The following is an 18623-nucleotide window of genomic DNA, read 5'->3' as shown; positions in this document are numbered from 1 at the left end:
TGCTGGGTGTTGTTCATATATATATATATATATATATATATATATATATATATATATATATATATATATATATATATATATATATATATATATATATATATATATATATATATACTGGAAGAGCATATGGGAGAAGGATGCAACCCATAACGGCAATGCTCAGTGGCTAGAGGATCTGAGGGCTGACCACAGCGACCTCCCTGAACAGGGTCCAGTAACCATCACAGTGGCAGATATCCAAGAAAGGGTCTCCAGTATGAAGAGTTGGACAGCACCAGGGCCCGACATGGTTCACGCCTACTGGCTGAAGAAGCTGACTGCACTCCACGAGCGTCTGGCAGCACAAATGAACCAGCTGCTAGTTAACGAGAGACACCCGGAATGGCTAACTGAAGGCCGGACAGTCCTGATCCCCAAGGACCCCAAGAAGGGACCGGTCCCCTCCAACTACCGACCAATAACCTGCCTCAGTACTACATGGAAGCTCCTGTCAGGCATCATATCGGCTAAGATGAACAGGCACATGGGTCAATACATGAGCGGGACACAGAAAGGAATTGGCAAGAATACCAGAGGCGCAAAACACCAGCTACTGGTAGACAGAACAATCAGCCGAGACTGCAAGACCAGACTGACCAACCTGTGCACTGCCTGGATTGATTACAAGAAGGCCTATGACTCAATGCCCCACAGCTGGATACTGGAATGCCTAGAATTGTACAAGATCAATGGGACCCTAAGAGCCTTCATCAGGAACTCAATGGGGATGTGGCGTACAACACTAGAGGCCAACTCCAAGCCCATAGCACAAGTTACCATCAAGTGCGGGATCTACCAAGGAGATGCTCTGTCCCCACTGCTGTTCTGCATAGGCCTGAACCCCCTCAGTGAGATCATTAACAAGACTGGCTACGGATACCGACTACGGAACGGAGCAGTTGTCAGCCACCTCCTGTACATGGATGACATCAAGCTGTATGCCAAGAGTGAACGAGACATCGATTCACTGATCCACACTACCAGGCTATACAGCAATGACACTGGAATGTCGTTCGGACTGGAGAAGTGTAGTCGGATGGTAACAAAGAGAGGGAAGGTAGTCAGAACTGAGGGGATTGAACTACCAGAAGGCAACATTGCAGACATAGAGGACAGTTACAAGTACCTGGGGATCCCGCAGGCGAATGGGAACCATGAAGAGGCCGCTAGAAAAGCTGCAACCACCAAGTACCTGCAGAGGGTCAGGCAAGTCCTGAGGAGTCAGCTGAACGGTAAGAACAAGATCCGGGCCATCAACACGTACGCCCTGCCCGTGATCAGGTACCCTGCTGGGGTAATAGGCTGGCCAAAGGAGGAGATAGAAGCCACTGACATAAAGACAAGAAAGCTCCTTACCATGCATGGAGGGTTTCACCCCAAATCCAGCACCCTGAGGCTGTACGCTAAGCGGAAGGAAGGGGGCCGGGGACTGGTGAGTGTCAGCACCACAGTCCAGGATGAGACAACGAACATCCAAGAATACATTAGGAAGATGGCCCCAACTGACCGAGTGCTCAGTGAATACCTCAGGCAGCAGAAACCCAAGAAAGAGGAGGGAGACGAGGAACCATCATGGAAGGACAGGCCCCTGCACGGTATGTACCACCGGCAGATAGAGGAGGTGGCTGATATCCAGAAATCCTACCAGTGGCTGGACAAAGCTGGACTGAAAGACAGCACAGAGGCACTAATCATGGCAGCACAAGAACAAGCTCTGAGTACAAGATCCATAGAGGCTGGGGTCTATCACACCAGGCAAGACCCCAGGTGCAGGCTGTGTAAAGATGCCCCAGAGACTATCCAGCACATAACAGCAGGGTGCAAGATGCTAGCAGGCAAGGCATACATGGAACGCCATAACCAAGTGGCCGGCATAGTGTACAGGAACATCTGTGCCGAGTATAACCTAGAAGTCCCGAGGTCAAAATGGGAGATGCCCCCAAGGGTGGTGGAGAATGACCGAGCTAAGATCCTGTGGGACTTCCAGATACAGACGGACAAAATGGTGGTGGCTAACCAACCGGACATAGTGGTGGTAGACAAACAGAAGAAGACGGCCGTAGTGATCGATGTAGCGGTTCCCAATGACAGCAATATCAGGAAGAAGGAACACGAGAAGCTGGAGAAATACCAAGGGCTCAGAGAAGAGCTCGAGAGGATGTGGAGGGTGAAGGTAACGGTGGTCCCCGTGGTAATCGGAGCACTAGGTGCGGTGACTCCCAAGCTAGGCGAGTGGCTCCAGCAGATCCCGGGAACAACATCGGAGATCTCTGTCCAGAAGAGCGCGGTCCTGGGAACAGCTAAGATACTGCGCAGGACCCTCAAGCTCCCAGGCCTCTGGTAGAGGACCCGAGCTTGAAGGATAAACCGCCCGCAGGGGCGCGCTGGGTGTTTTTTATATATATATATATATATATATATATATATATATATATATATATATATATATATATATATATATATATATATATATATATATATATATATATATATATATATATATATATATATATATAGATAGATAGATAGATAGATAGATATGGGTGGCTGTAGCTCAGGTGGCAGAGCAGGTCAGCCACTAATCTGAAGGTCGGTGGTTCGATCCCAGGCCGTCTCCTGGCTGCATGCCAAATATCCTTGGGCAAGATACTAACCCCGTGTTTGCCTACTGGTGGTGGTCAGAGGGCCCGGCGGCGCCAGTGTCTGGCAGCCTCGCCTCTGTCAGTGCGCCCCAGGGCAGCTGTGGCTACAATGTAGCTTGCCATCGCCTGTGTGTGAATTGGTGAATGACTGAATGTAGTGTGAAGCGCTTTGGGGTCCTTAGGGACTAGAAAAGCGCTATACAAATGCAGGCCATTTACCATTTACCATAAATATATATACGTATGATGAGATTGTGGTCATATCGCACAGTCCTACTATAAGGATGACATTATGACTGAGGGCTTAGTGCCAGATCATTTTTCGTAGAATCGCCCCTGCTCTCCTTTATCCCACCTTTAAACATCACAACACATTTCGACTATCTCTGTCACATGCGTCAGTCTTTGTTCCCCCTCACACACTCACTGTGATGTCACCCAATGGTACTCACTAGGAAAACAAACAAACCTCAATTGGGAAGAACATTATCACTTATTTTGAAACTAAAGAAAAAAAATATGTGCCATTGTCAATCTTTATATCTTATTAGGGAAATTTCATTTACATAAATGTAAATTTCAAAACTCAACCCCATCATTTAATTTGTTCTTGATTGAAATTCATTCAGAAATTTTTAACAAATGAGCTGTCAAAGATACAACGTTCAAGTACAAAGTCTGTCACATCCCTCTCTCTTTTTTTCCTCTTTTTATTTACCCTTCTTATCTTATTGTACTGTTTATTGTTACTCTTATTTGCTCTGTATATTTACTGTACAAACTGAACTGGAATGACTGTTCGCTTTATAATTTCAATAAAGTTGAGAAAAAACAAAAAAACAAACCTTAATAGCACCACCTAGTGGACTGAAGAAGCAAATCTTTTTTTATCCTGGTAGCCTTCGAAAAAGTTTAGTTTGCTCCAATTTTATTTATTCAGTACCATTTTAACTGTAACTTCCACTTGCATCTGCTGCTTATATAATCTGATGTTGATGTCTCTGACATCCAGAGAGTTGGTGTGCAAAAGCAAACGGCTGGTGGGGCTCAAGTGCCTGTTGGCTGTGGGCATTCAAAGCTATTTCACACACGGCACTGAAAACGGTTGTCCACGCTCACTGTGGGTCTCATTTCTTTAGCAGTTCATCGAGCTGCATCTGAAAGTGAAGAGCACATCCTAGTGTGGATCTGGGTGCCTCCATCCTCTCAGACTGGCTGCATCATCAGTTGTCTTGCAGTTGTGCTTCCAAAGCTGGTGCACAGGTGTCTGCTGCAGAGATGATGAAAACACTTCTCTTCTGTGTTAGTGGCAGATGGTGGCTGTGTTGGCTCCTGCAGGTCATGGAAGTGACGGCTTTTTGTAGTGGTATTGATTGTATACCCTGATGTAGACATACAAATGTGGTGGTGATAAGTCTTTTAAACCCTGTTTTGATAAATGTTGTGTTTTTTGTGCGTCCCCTGCCTTTGCAGCTCACTCCACTCTACAGTTTGGGTTAGCTCTAAAACATTTGCTTTTGCTGCCCCACATACCCAGACTGCCTCAGAGCTGTTACAAGGTACGCTGTTGCTTTGGTGTTTGTTTCCCTTCTTAGAGTTTCAACCATATTTGCTATGTAGTTGTCAGTTATTGTGTCTGTGTGCAGACAGATAGTTTACTGGAGATAAATCGATTAGTGTTCATCAGAGGAATTTCCTAGGAAAAGAGCTCACAGAGAAACTGGATCTTGTTTATAATATCAAATGCAAAAGCCAGATTAGTCGGATTGCTGTGTTTGATTGACTGCACAAAGAGAATATTTCGAAATAAAGACACATTTGAACAGGAAGACTGAAGCTGCAGGCACAGTGCAGTTGGATGTTTTCCTTCCTCTTCAGCCCCAGATGTCCGTTGCAGAGGAGAGCTTTACATCGCTCTTATCTCTGAGTCATTAACTGATAAAAACTCCATGTAGCAGTGAGTGCACATAACATTGCTGTGCCACAAAAACACAGGCAACTACAATGCTCCTATTGACGAGGAAGTCTGCTCCCAAAATTCTCTGTAAGTGCTGGGCCCGATTCAAAGCCACTGTGTTAATATGGAAAGTGTTGACTCTCCTCTCCTCTCACCTGTTCCAGTGAAAACCATTTCCCACAATATACAATGTGTACAGTATATTGGATGTCGTGCTTAAATGTTGTTTGCAGTGAGCCTGATCAGGTACTTTGAAATTTAAATTTATCATCTAAATGGTTTAGCTTCTGTGGTAATGCTTACACCTGTGCAGAGTGAGTCATTGGTAAAACAGTTCTACTTTTTACAGAAACAAGTACATGTAGTTCGTTCAGGCTACGTAACCTGCGGCTAAGTTTTCCTGTTATATAAATAGTAGGCTGTCTCTCGTGGAGGTGCAGTTTTCAGCAGTTACAGCAAACCTGCAAGCTGCTGCAGAAAGCGATGCAAAATGATCCTGCAACATGTCAGAGACGCCCTTCATGCATCAGTACTGGGGCCGTGTGGCTGCTCACGTGTGCTTCCACATTTTTACTGCTGCAGCTAATTGTTAATAAGTTGTTATTTGTTACTTTACAGATATTTATAGCTGGGACTAAAATGTATCATTTTGTAATTAAAAGTAAGAGTTTAGAGATTGAAAACACTGCATCTCTGAAACATCGCTTCAGTGTTTCAAAGATGGACACAGACCTAGACCTTGAGTTTTTATTTTTTAAATGGCTGTGCTTCATGCATCATGTATGGAGCCTGCACCTGCACCACACTTGGATGTTTTATGAAACCAGACCTGGCTTTCTTTTCTTGTCTTAAAGGAGTTCTTACATGTGTCTTCATACTACACTCTACATCACACATATTGGTCAAGATGGTAAGTAAAACAAAATGTACCTGTTAGGGTGATTGATCACATTTACTTGCTAATGCTATCTCTGTTTCCACAAATGTGCAGCGATCTCAGAGCAGGGAAAGCAGAGCCAATGGCAGTTTATGTAGCATGCTAGTCTTCCGTCATGTTCCTATCAAACACCAGACGTGTGCCCACAATGCAAAAAGGTGCTAACCTCTCAGCTTGAGAACATCAAGTAATTGCTGACGGCACAGTTGGGATGCTAGCCCGGTACAGCTTTCAGGGCAGTCAGAAGCAAGCAGAGCCTGCTTCCACAGACGCTGATCAGCTGCAGTGAGAAGATGTAGTAATTTAAAGGTTGTTTGCAAGCAGGTAACGAGAGAAAGTTTGCCACAGAATGAGATAGCAAGCACTGCTTTCCTTGCTTGCCCTGACAGAACACCACTGGTTTAATATATAAAATGTAGAAAAGAAGAAGTGAATTATTTATGTCTCACTATGATGAGACGAAACCAAACGTTTTAAATTTTGGGGGGGTTTCGGCTTTAAAGGGAATTATTGTTGTTCTTGTTGTGTCATTATGTACTGTACAATGGTTGCTGTGAAAGCCCCACCCATCTGCTATTCAAACTATAATTTACCTGGCTTTTAGCACTGGTGAGCAGTGCTTACTCCTTTAAGCATTGACAGTCCTACAAAAACAATTTAAATCCTCTGACTGTTTTTACTAATAGACTGTTGTAACCATACATGCTTTTCAACAGGACACAGATAGGTTCAGCTGGTAACTAAAGAAGTGACCTTCCTTTCATATCAAAAATCCTTGAAAGAGTAGTTGTCTTTCAATTGCAGCATAACTAAGGGAGGATTCAGGGTCACCTGGTCCAGCCCTAACTATATGCTTTAGCAAAAAGGAAAGTTTGAAGCCTAATCTTGAAAGTAGAGATAGTGTCTGTCTCCTGAATCCAAACTGGAAGCTGGTTCCACAGAAGAGGGGCCTGAAAACTGAAGGCTCTGCCTCCCATTCTACTTTTAAATACTCTAGGAACAACAAGTAGGCCTGCAGTGTGAGAGCGAGGCTGCATCAAGGTCTCCAATTGTCTTTTAATGAAACAGGTGGAAAAGTTGTAAAAGTAACAAGTTTCAGTCAAAACTGAGCTGAATCTAATGGAAAACTAAAACACTGTCAGTACAAATGCAAATTTGAAATCCTCAGGCAATGAGAAAAGCTTTACATATTTGAAATGTTGCTTTAACCTCCCAAGACCTGAACTCTTCCACAGGAGCATTTTTAATTTCTCTTTGATATTTGGTCACATTGGGGTCCGATGAATGTAAAAACAAAGAATTACCAGATTTTTTTTCCTTATTTTTGTTTTTAAGAAAAATAAGAGCCACATATGAGGATATTCGTTTAAAATTTCGATAGAACAGTAGCATATAACGTCCTCGTAAGTGGATATCAGGGCCTTGTAGAGCAAAATTCAGTATTTTGGTCTAAATAACCCAAAATGTGACGTCCACATATGTGGACACCAGGTCCTAGGAGGTTAATGTCGGGCACTTTGTGCCGTGCAGAACAGTGGACAGTGTGCGTTTGCTTAGTGTGGCTAACGTTGGTATTATTGTGTGCAGAATGTGGTTCCAGTCACGTGGTTATTTACCAGAACACTCAGCTGAAGTACTGCAGGACCACACTGGTTAGCGGGCTTGTCACAAGTCTACACGGGGGGAGGGGGGGGGGGGGGGCTGCAATGATTAGAAAGTGATAGATGTAAGCATTTAAATGGATCTGTACAACGTATAAGCAGAGTCTTTTGTTAGACCAACAAAGACTTTTTCGAAGCTGCTCCTCTTGAAAACACTTGTATAAGCTGGCTTTATTATAACGTTGTGGTCAGGTGTTCTTTACCTGTGAACAGAGACCGGCTCTACCACACAACAGGCTAAAGCAGCAGCATCGTTTTTGTTGGATAATACTGGAGCTTTAAGGGCAGCCCAGCACTGTGGCACCAAGTACAGCTGCTGTCACCACATAAAGTCACACTGTGTGTAAGACCTGTGCATCCAGAAACCTTTACTGTGTCAGATATTAAACGTCGCAGGGATCACAGTGAACACTCAGACGCAGCGCTGGTGTCTCTGAGTGTCCACCTGAGGACTGCATGCAAATCCAAGCTGGCAGAAGTTGAGCCACTTTAATGTTTAGCTAGTTTATCTGACTGCTGTCTGTGTGATTATGAAGTCATGCACATCAAATGTAACCAGGTTTATCCTGTAAACATCACACAGTATGGGCAAATTTTCATTGACAAGTAATGAACTGCCAGCGTCCCAATCAGCAGACACAGAAAGTTTAGCAGAGCAGAGAAGGTATCCTCCTCTTTTTAAACACCAGGTCTAGACCACTCAGGGTTTTATACAAACACAGTGAAGGCTTCACACAAAAAGGTGCCATTATTTTTCAGTTATTTGTCTCAGGGAGCCCCAACCATTTATCAGCAGGTGGACATCGCAGGATTGCATCACACACCTGCAGCTAGAAATGAAGAGCAGCAAAAAGAAAATATGGAAACAACGTATCCTCTGGAACTGTGCTGATGACAAATGGCTGAGGGGAGGAGCGACTGAGCTGCTTTACAGCCTCTCTCACTCCCATGCTCCTGATGCTTCCTGACCCTAATCTTGACTGCAGATGCAAATAGTCTAAAAAACGTCCCCACCAAACATTTGCATTTAAACAAATAGATAAAGGTCATTTTGAAAAGCTGCCTCCTCATGGTTGCAGTGTGAGGTGGCATGTTCCATGTGTCCCTGCCCTCCTCACAGCCTGATTAAAGCTCCTATTGCAGCACGCCACTCAGTATGGTGCTGCACTCCTGGATCTAGCTACTACAGGCAAATACAGCAGGGGGAGAACAGAAAGGCCTCTGTGTGTGTGCGCATCAACAGCATCATGGACACAGGTAAGTGTGCTATTATTATGCTGTTTTATACATAATGGAAATATTGAAAAATGTTTGGTTTTACTTTTACAGTGTATGTCGGGTTTTTTAAGGGTTTGTCTGGTTTTGTGTGAGATCGTGACGGAGGCTTTTATTTGAGTGGGAAAAGTTTCTTCAAAAAGTTTCCTGCGCTGATATTGATGAAGCTGCTCGTGTGTGACACGTATCAATGAGGACTAAATGTCTAGTTTTAAGAAAACTCTACAGATGTTGACACGAGGAGGTCATTTCTGAACGTTTTAAGGTCATTTCTAAAAAGGAAAAAACAACCTCCTCCAAAGAAGAGTTGATATTTTCAAGAATCTCACGTTTGTGCAAAGTTGGGCCTTATCTAAAGGATCCATTCAAAAAGCTGGGGTCTTTTACATAAAGATTTTTGCATGCAATTTCCGTTTGCATAGTAAAGTTTGCATTTTCATTGAGTTTCTACCTCTGCTTCCCAGGAATGTGACCAAATCACACCAACACACACGTGAGATTTGTAGAGGACTATTTAATATATGACACGATGTGCCGCCATGATGCTCGCTGGCATCGCCTGCCTATTCAGTCGTGGCGCTTCTTTGCAGTGTAGTCGTTCCTCCGTACCACCTAAGCCCTCTGGAGTGTTTGCTTATGGTGAGGTTTTGGCAAGAGTTTGTAGTTAATTGCCTCTTTTTAGAAGTCCATTTGCATTGACCAAACCAAAGGCAATTTCCATGACATTTACACACCAATCCCAAAGAGTCATTCGCCTATATGCATAAAACTGTGAAGCATTCAAATGACCACACATTTGTGGGAATGGATGAAAATTTGTATGACGTCGTGTTACAAGTTGAGCTGCATCACTCATGTCTGTGCTCTGTCTGTCTGCAGAATATTCTAAGAGAGTGTACCAGGGCGTCCGAGTGAAGCACACGGTCAAAGACCTGCTGGCAGAGAAGAGGTCCCGGCAGACAAACGGACCCAGATACAGCGTGAGCACCACGTCTTCTAAACCGCCTGTCTCTCCCTGCTTTACTTTCCTCTATCAAGCCAAACGGCACAGCTGACCTTCTCTTAGCGACTGGGAGGTTTTCTAAAAACAAAAAAACTCCTCTTGTTTACATTGAGGCTTGTTTTTGTGCGCTAACGATCCACGGTGGATCCTTTGACCACCTGTACCTCGCTTGCAAAGCCATTCTGTAAATAGCCGAGCACTGTGCGTGTAGAAAGAGACACGGAGCACAAAAACTCATCCTAACCTCACAAAGGAGCGCTAATACAATGCCTGCAATGCTGTAGGCCATGATCTCCCAAAAAAATCCACAAAAAGGTGGAGGCAGGGCGGGGGGATTTGAGGTGGACAGGTAGCACAGAGAAACAGAAGAAAGGGCCCGTGCAGGAGACTGCCTATGCAAAGTTTGATCCGTGCACACCTGCCAGCCGATATTGTCCTGCGCCGTGATCAGGCCACAGACAAACCTCCTATTGTTGTCTCAGACACACACTTTCTCACACACATGCACACAGAGAAATCAGGCTGTGCTTCTGTGCTTTAGACGCCTGCTCGCACACGCAAGACTGCCTTTTTATTTTCCACAAACCGCCTGTCAAAAGGCTTTTACAGGACACTGTTTGTTTTCTGTGCTGGCACGTCCACGCCATACACTCGCTGATGGCTCGAGCAATGGAGGAATTATGTCAGACAACATTGGAAGATGCCAGCAGACGTTTCCTCTATCTGCTGCAGTGCGGTGCTCATTATAACATTTTTGGCACAGGTGTACTTTTGTGTGTGGGTGGGGGTGGGGTAAATTCCTAGCACGTAGGCTGACATTATCACAGACAGAAATTCACTCTGTCGCTGGTTCTTAAACTCTTTGTGTGGAGGCAGAGCTGCCATAAAAGATTAAAAGTTTAGCTTCATTTGATGCTGAAGGACAGGTCGTTAACAACAACAAGAAACTAACAGAACTATTTAGTCTTAATCAGAGCCGAGATGCTGTTTAGATTGTGTTGCAGACGTCCTGTGACAGCAGAAGAAGGCGAGGAATAGTCTGGATTTTATTTAACGTCAACTAATTTTCAATCAAAACTGAAAATGGGAACAAAGTAATCAAAACAAATCAAAGCTGTTATTAAAAAGTGGTGAAGAGCAGCTCTGCGAGATTGGGCATCGTCTCAGAAACAGACGACCTTAATCTAACGAGCTCCACATCCAGGCTGTGTGGCTACCGCACACAAGTGTGACAGACTGTACGCTTTTGTCAGGGCTCGGTGAATCGACGGGAGCTCCAGAAGCTATCTTCTTGCTTTTATTACTTCCCTTAAATTTGAATAACAAGCTAACACCTGTGGCATCATTCCAATTGTTTTTTCAGTCCGTCAGCATTTTCGCTTTTTTGATATTACAAACTGAATCGAGCGAAGCCTGCAGGCGACGTGAGCTGTGCACGTCACACACAGGGGCAGGGATAGCTCAGTAGGTAGAGTGGTGGCCCCATGATCGGAAGGTCGGGGGTTCGACTCCACTGAACGGCTGCCCTGAGGTACCCCTGAGCAAGGTACCGTCCCTACATGCCGCTCCCCGGGCGCTGCGTTGGTGGCTGCCCACTGCTTCACTGGGTGAATGGGTTAAATGCAGAGGAACTAGTTCCCTATGGGGACTAACACACACATGTGTAACATGGCTCGCTCTGCTCACGTCTATCAAACGCTCTTCGTTCTGGCCTCGTCTTTAAGCTCCCCCACTCTCACAGCCACTCCAGCATCCACCCGTAGGCCACATTTACTCATCACTTATATGCACAATAGCATACTTGTGGAGAGTGATGAGTTTTATGACTTCCTTGAGAATCCCAGACTCTGATGGTGATGGTAATAAATCATTTCAAACATAAGTTGTCTGATGGGAAAACGTTCAACACACCTTTGTTTCGTTTAATACAGCTGAGCAACCGTTCTTTAGATAACCAATAATCCACCAAATCTCCATACGTCGTCTCTTTAAACTAACGTTTGGCTACTTTTTGTTACAATATTTATCTGTTAGCCTTAGCGCTCCTTAGCTGTCCATGTTCGATTTAAGCATTTTTCTCATTCATTTATGAATTTTAATCCATCACTCTTGGTTAACAATTTATTCCAATAGTTGTCCATTACCTGTGGCTAACTGCCGGCTCAGGTAATAGGACGTGGTCAGTGTGTAGTCCCTGAGAAACAGTTGTTTGGGAGCAGTTGGCCTTTAATCCCACAAACTTTATTTAACTGTGGACTCTATAGCTTATTGTTACATGTTATGTTAGCATGTACAATATACCAAAGCATGTCAAACAATAGTCTCCTTTGGAGACAACGAGGCGTGTAAAAGAATCTTAGTTGCTACCTCTGCGTTCTGTTTTCATGGTCAAATGTGGTATTATGCAATCATTGGGCCAAAAGAATACAGCATGGAGGCAGTATGACAGGCCATTGTCTGCAGGTCTACAGTCTGCTTTCAGTGTGGGCTTTACTGTGTGTTTATAAATGATGGTTGTAGAGCTAATAATGCACAGAGGCACACAGTAACTAAAGCCATTCCCGCCCTTGTGTTGGCTTGTGCTGCCTTTTACCTGGGAATAAAAGGCCATTGAAAGATAAGAGCAAACTCTGACCACAGTCTCCTCATGTTGGGACAGCCAGACAGAAACTATAAAGCTCTTACACCATTTCACATCAGCAGCTTCTCTTTTCTGACATGTTCTGTCGAGCTAGCGTGTCCAGACATGTTGCTATTACATAAATGAGCCTGGGAACAAATCAAAGTGTGACATGATGCTGAAGAGACATCGCGAGGTGTACCGGGGTGAAAGCGCTAATGCTAACAAACAACACAAACTCACTCTTTGTGTGTGTGTGTTGCACGAACAACATGCAGGAGATGCTACAACACAGTGCAACATGCTGGATAAAAAGCAAACAATGAGCCAGGAAGAAATATGGATCAAGTTTCTGTTTAAAGTAAGAAAATTTACACAAAACAGTTGTGCGTGTTCGATTTTAAAAATATGAAATGGGCTGTTTTAAAAATATCATTGTGTAACATATTTTGCATAGGAAGGAAGAGCTTTTCTGCGAAACAAAGCTAAATAAATCTATCGTTAGTCAACGCCACGGCACAAATACGCACACTACCTGACTGTCTGAGCTTGAGCGAGCTGATTTCCATAGGCAGCCTTCAGAGATGCACTGAGCCATACCTGGGCCACATGAGGAAGTCTTGGCACTGGCAAATCACATTCAAATTTAACCCTCAAAATTTGCGTGCGTCCCAGCCGACATGGGCTTAATATCAACTCTTTCATGTTAGCAATATGCAAACCAGAGATCCTGCCAAACCTTGTCCTCTGTGTCCCTGCGCTGCAACTCTCTGACACGAATCTGTGTCTGCTTTTAGAGCAGAAACAAACTGCAGTGCTGTGTGGTCAACAACATCCAGAGGCAACCAGGTTCTCTGAGCCTCCAGTGACAAGCGTACCAAAGATGACACAGCAAACAGGGCCGCGTCATACATGGTGAACACTGGAGACCAGTGATGCAGGTCCATCAGCAGCGTGACTCCAGACTTTGAAATCCTGTCAGATAAACACTTATGTAATATTTCACATTAGTGCTCTGTGGTGAATGACCAACAGTGTGTGAGTCCTTTAATGTTACGCAGCGAGTAAGAGCTCTGACTGTGTTTGCAGCTTTGTTGATTCTTACGATTCTTATTTTGCTCCCTCAAAGGTCTCGTCTATAATAAAAACTACTTTTTGGCCTAACTCTGTGCTTTGGACAAAGGCGGGAAACAAACTACACACTCTGGGTTGGGCTTACGGTTGGGGTTGTCACAAGTGTGGACTTATGGATGAAAGGGGCTGTTAGCATGTTTCATGCTGGTAATACCACAGTTAGGTCAAACTAAAAGTAAAGGTCTGTCTGTCCGAATAATGAGTGTGAAATTTGTTTGGAGTTTAAATTTGAGGACCTTTACAAAGTGCTCTGTAATATTGGTGGCATTGACTTAATTTCAAGAGTTGTCATCCATTACTTTAGGTTTGCTGGTCTTCCTGCCTCGCTGTGCTCTGCTGCTGACACTTTGTATCCGTACGAACTCAAGAGGCCGTTTCCCTGTTGAAGAGCAGTTATTGACTCGGGCTTACAGTAAGGGCTTAAACATTAAGCCAGTGACTGATCCCTGCAAACATGATGTCCAGCGTCTATCTCAGGCTGCATCTTACATATCACGTGGAGACGGGTTATAAATAGAAGCATTTATGTGGTTTTGGTCCAGCTGCAAATTCATACAAGGCTGATCTGAGCAATCGCCCTTAGCACCAGAGAAACTCAAGACCAAATACACATTTGTGTTGTAGGATGATGTTTCATCCTTCCTTCTTCACTCATCATCCCGTGACATGTCTGGGTTTGTTTTGTATTTTTGTCAGCTGATATGTTTTAGGGCCAACAAACATCTGTTTAGAAACAACAACATTTGCTTCTAAGACAAAAGTGTTGCTGTAACAGTGTTAACTGCTAGACCACAGGAACCATTTTCAACAAAGAAGACAAGTATCGGTGGAACTCCATAATTCATATATAAGTAAAACCTGGAATGTCTCTGTTTCTGCAGGGAGGATCAACCACTCCGCCATCATTCGTCCAGATGCCAGGTGAGCGTCCTCTGACCGAGTCTGCCCCCTGAGACAGAGCAGGGTGTCTGGAGTCACTGAGTAACAATGATAAAGGCATTTCTGCTTCTCCACTTCAGGTGCCCACATGCTGCCCAGCTACTATGGCATAAGAGGACGTTCCTTCATCTCTGACTCAGATTTCTGCCCATCCACCAAGCAGTTCTCCCCTGATGTCTATTCCTCCACCCTTGGGGGTAAGCCTCTAGGCTGTGAGCCCTCCACCATGAGCAGCTACTCCTCGCTCATAGACAGCTACTACCCAGAAACCTTTGGTGACTACCGCAGCGCCGCCACCTTCTCCAGCTCCGGCGGGTCCTTCCTGCCCTCGTCAGCACTGTCCTCCCTGCTGCCGCCCTTCGGAGGAGAGTCCTCGCATCTGTTTCTGGTATGAATCAGAGTGACGGTGGCACGCTGACAAAACAAAGCGCATGTTCAGAATAACCTTCGTGGATTTAAAAACGGCAACACAGAAGTTCAGCGTACCTTTTTAGTTACTGTGAAACATAAACATATACTCTGCGTGATGTTCACATTTTTCAAGTGTCAGCCAGCTGACCGACAGCTACAAATGTTCCTGCAGGGCTCTGCGTGTACGCAGCTCTGATCATAGTCTCTGCATGCCTGGAGACAGGCAGTACAAAGTTCCTGTTGTTCTTCCTTCACAGCTGAAAGAGGAAAGTTTAGAAGCTGTCTGCTTTATTTGCCAAACTGAGACCTCCGTAGTCTCATATTAGCTTCAGATCAACTTTGTCAGTGCAGACTGATTTCCCATCAGCTCCACTTATGTTCAGTGTGAAAAATGTTTCTCTGTTTTGAAGAAAAATCAGTAACTTTGTTCTGACAAGCTAATCTATTAACATGGCGAGGGACACGATGCTGCTGAGTGTAAGAAGACTCAGAGCTCGAGGATTTCAACGATACCAAGCTGCAGTGAAGAGCAGGAACACGCTGAGACAAGAGGAACCGAAAGAACCAAGTTCTATTGGTTATTTCATGCATTTGGATTTGGATTTAATTTAGTTACTTTAGTCACTAGTGAGATTACATTTTTTAAATCCAGTCCACACAGCAGGTGCGACGTTGTTAAAGAGAATGCTCTGTGATCAACATTAGGCTCTGTTAGTGTCTGGGCTGTGAGTCACTTCATGCTTTCACTTTAAATAACTGTTGGCCGACTAATTTTCCATATGCAAAATTCTTTTCCTTTTATCGTTGTTTGTGTCGACCCCCTGAGATTTATGTGTTCACCGGGGTCGGGGTTAGGAACTGCTGCTCTACAGGGCCAGCTTTGACACTTCAGCTGAGAGTACTCGAGTACAGTGAAGGACGTTCTTCTCGTAGTGGAGCATTTTTAAATGAGCAATCTTCCACCGCAGTTCGAGATGAAAAAAGTTCATTTTTTATGTGACGTTTTTGTTTGACTGGTCACTGACTGCACAGCTAGAGCCAAGAACATTCAGCACAGGACAGTTATGCTAGCTGTGCACTGCTGTTTAAAGAAAACTCTAAAATATAACAAGACTAACAAGGACATTTAATAAGTGGAATTATTGATAATCTTGCGGAGCTATTTGGGCCCTAAAGTCAAACTTTTAGCAGCAGTCACAGAGGCGGCGTGGCACCGATGACCTTCATAGTACGCCTGCCTGGTCGTCATCCTAACTGCACTGATGGCGTGTATGGAAGTTTTTAGAGTGAAAAACAGACATGCTCCTCGTTCAGCCACATTTGCAGTTTGTGCTCTGATGTTACATTTTTGCACACCATTGGACAGGGTGGGCGGTGTGCCTCGACCGGACTGCACAGAGGATTCTAGAAAAGCCAAAACCAAAACTGTATTCATGGATAGATCACAAATACACTTCAGTTACTGAGATCCATTTAAAGTCCGAGTTCTAGAGTGGTCGAGGTTGCATGTCCGCAGAGGCTTTCAGATGTGCTCGCAGGGCAGGGAAGTGAAACAAACGTAGTGAAGGAAATAATGCGACACTACAGGAAACGCTCTCGTTACAAAAGGTCTGCTGTGATGTTGGGGACTTTGCACTATCTGATGAGGAAATAAATGACTGATTCATCCTTTCCTCTGCTGTCTTCCTGCTGCAGAGAGACTCGTGGGAGCAGTCTGAGCCAGTATCTCAGGTGGAGGCTCTGTGTCAGGACAACCTGGCCTCCGTCAGCGTCCCACCCTCCATGCCCAGCCCCGAACCTCCAGGGAGCCCCTCCCAGTACCGCTCTCCGAGCCGAAGCTCCTCCCTGGGCCCCGTCTCCAGCAGCCAGCCCTACACTCTGCACTCTCTGGAGGATGTCCACTATCACCCTTTAACCTCCACCAGCACTTACCCCACCACACCCTCCTCCTCCTCCTTCCCCTGCCCTCCCTACATGAGCAGCCCCGTCACAGATCTGGTGACCAAGATGGTGACGGAGGAGGCGGCCGACGGCCACGGCAGCCTAACCCCCGGCGCCGAAGCTCATTCCTCCTGGGCTAAGGAAGAGGGGGTGAGCGCCTGGTCGCCCTATGAGATTCGGAGGGCCTACTGACTGAATTCAGAAGATTCAGACGATTTTACAGACACTGATGAACTCAACACTGCTGTAAATTCTTGGGGAGGTTTTTCCAAGAAAATTTCAATGTCAATTTGCTAAAAATATTCAAATTTTAAAGTGTCCCTGTTGTGCTCATTCCCTGTACCCTTGCACTTTGTGCTCAGCTCTTCATTTCACCCTCAGTTGGAAACACGCTGTGTTGGCTGCTGTCTCTGTGAGACCCTTCAAAAGCATCTGGGTGTGATGAAAGTGAGACAGTGCTGAAATGCTCTAAACCGCGGAGTCGGAGCTGCTCGATGAACAATGTGGTAAAACCATTTCTTAATTACTCCAAGCATCTGAGCATATCCGACAATATATACATCAAGAAATATGACTGTACCCTCGTATCTGTTAACCAACACATTTATCTGTAAGACAGCAAAGCTTAGCCACATCAACTGCACACTTTGCTGGCACTGAAGGGGAGAGGCTCAGGTGGCTGAGGGGAATGCAAGGCTTCTCATTTGAACTCGCTCCAGGTGTCACATAGTGACATAGATGAGCCACAGAAAAAAGAGTGATGAGGTTCATTTTGAAAACCACGTGAACAGAAAAGCCAGACAGGGGGCACACAGGGGCACTTTAACCTGTTGGTGGCCTCATTCTGCCAAAGGTCCAGTCTGACTGTAGAATAGCACGATTTCTTTTTTTTACCACTATTTCCCGTACGGTGTGGACGTGATCACAAAGCATAGCTTAACTTATAAGGCTGGAGTTAAAGAGCGTATACCAAAGCAAGGATAATGGCTTTGCGGGCGTATATTCTGAGGATTTTGTTTTTTCATAATGTGTGAACATGCTGCATCTTAATCATTGTACCCTGAAGGTTCCTGTAACTTCAGGCTGTAACTGTTATTAAACTGCAGGCTACTGCCATTTGTACGACCCGGCTAAGTGTGGTGCTTGAATGCAGAGGTTGTCTGGATTTACTGGGAATGAAGCAATTGTGATGCTTCCCTTCTGTTCAGGTTTATTTATATAGCTTCAAAACACACTGACAGTCACCTTAAGACTCTTTATACTGTAAGGTAAATGCCCTACAGTATTCTGGAGAAAGCCCAAACGACCCCCGTGAGCACTTTGGGGAGGAAGGGTATGAGGGAAGGATAAACAGCCTTTTAACAGGAAGAAAGGCTGATGTGAGCAGATGGGCGTGAGGGCAAAGAGAAAAGAGGATGCCATCGCCCACGTCCTACACACCACTCTCAGCCACGTGGACAAGAAACAGGGTAACTATGTGCGAATGCTGTTTGTTGATTACAGTTCAGCGTTTAACACAATAGTGCCCTGCAGACTGTTCACAAAGCTGAGGGATCTGGGACTTAACAGCCGTCTGTGTGCATGGGTGTTGGACTTCCTCACTGGCAGAACTCAGGTGGTGAGGGTGGGCAGGTGCTTCTCCAACAGCATCACCATCAACACAGGAGCACCTCAGGGATGTGTCCTCTCGCCACTGCTCTACTCCCTCTACACTTCAGACTGTGTGGCCACCCATGGCTCCAACACCATTGTGAAGTTTGCTGGCGACACAGTGGTGTTGGGTGCCATCTCCAACAACGATGAGGCGGCCTACATGGATGAAGTGAAGAATCTGGCATCGTGGTGCCAGGACAACCACCTCCAGCTGAACGTCAGCAAGACCAAGGAGCTGGTGGTGGACTTCAGAAGGGGTCAGCACAGAGACTACAAGCCCATTATCATCAATGGAGCTCCAGTGGAGAGGGTGCAGTCCTTCAAGTATCTTGGTGTCCACATCTCCTCAGACCTGACATGGGCTGCCCACATTCAGGTCCAGACCAAAAAGGCTAGGCAGCGCCTGTACCA

The 18623-nt window shown here is 45.1% G+C and overlaps 1 protein-coding gene across 1 annotated transcript; it reads left to right on the top strand.

Annotated features, from left to right (window-relative positions):
* Positions 1-8026: 8026 nt before the first annotated feature.
* On the top strand, positions 8027-17673 carry pou2af2 (POU class 2 homeobox associating factor 2). Its single transcript, XM_026192517.1, has 5 exons — positions 8027-8493; positions 9391-9491; positions 14150-14189; positions 14288-14595; positions 16314-17673. Exons 1-5 carry the CDS (start codon positions 8334-8336, stop codon positions 16749-16751), a joined length of 1047 nt encoding a protein of 348 aa, XP_026048302.1. The 5' UTR covers positions 8027-8333; the 3' UTR covers positions 16752-17673.
* The last annotated feature ends 950 nt before the right edge of the window (positions 17674-18623 follow it).

Source organism: Astatotilapia calliptera, chromosome 14 (genome assembly GCF_900246225.1).
Source record: "Astatotilapia calliptera chromosome 14, fAstCal1.2, whole genome shotgun sequence".
Lineage (NCBI taxonomy): Eukaryota > Metazoa > Chordata > Actinopteri > Cichliformes > Cichlidae > Astatotilapia > Astatotilapia calliptera.
The sequence above is the reverse complement of the archived record's forward strand: the minus strand, read 5'-3'. Positions and strand labels throughout refer to the sequence as shown.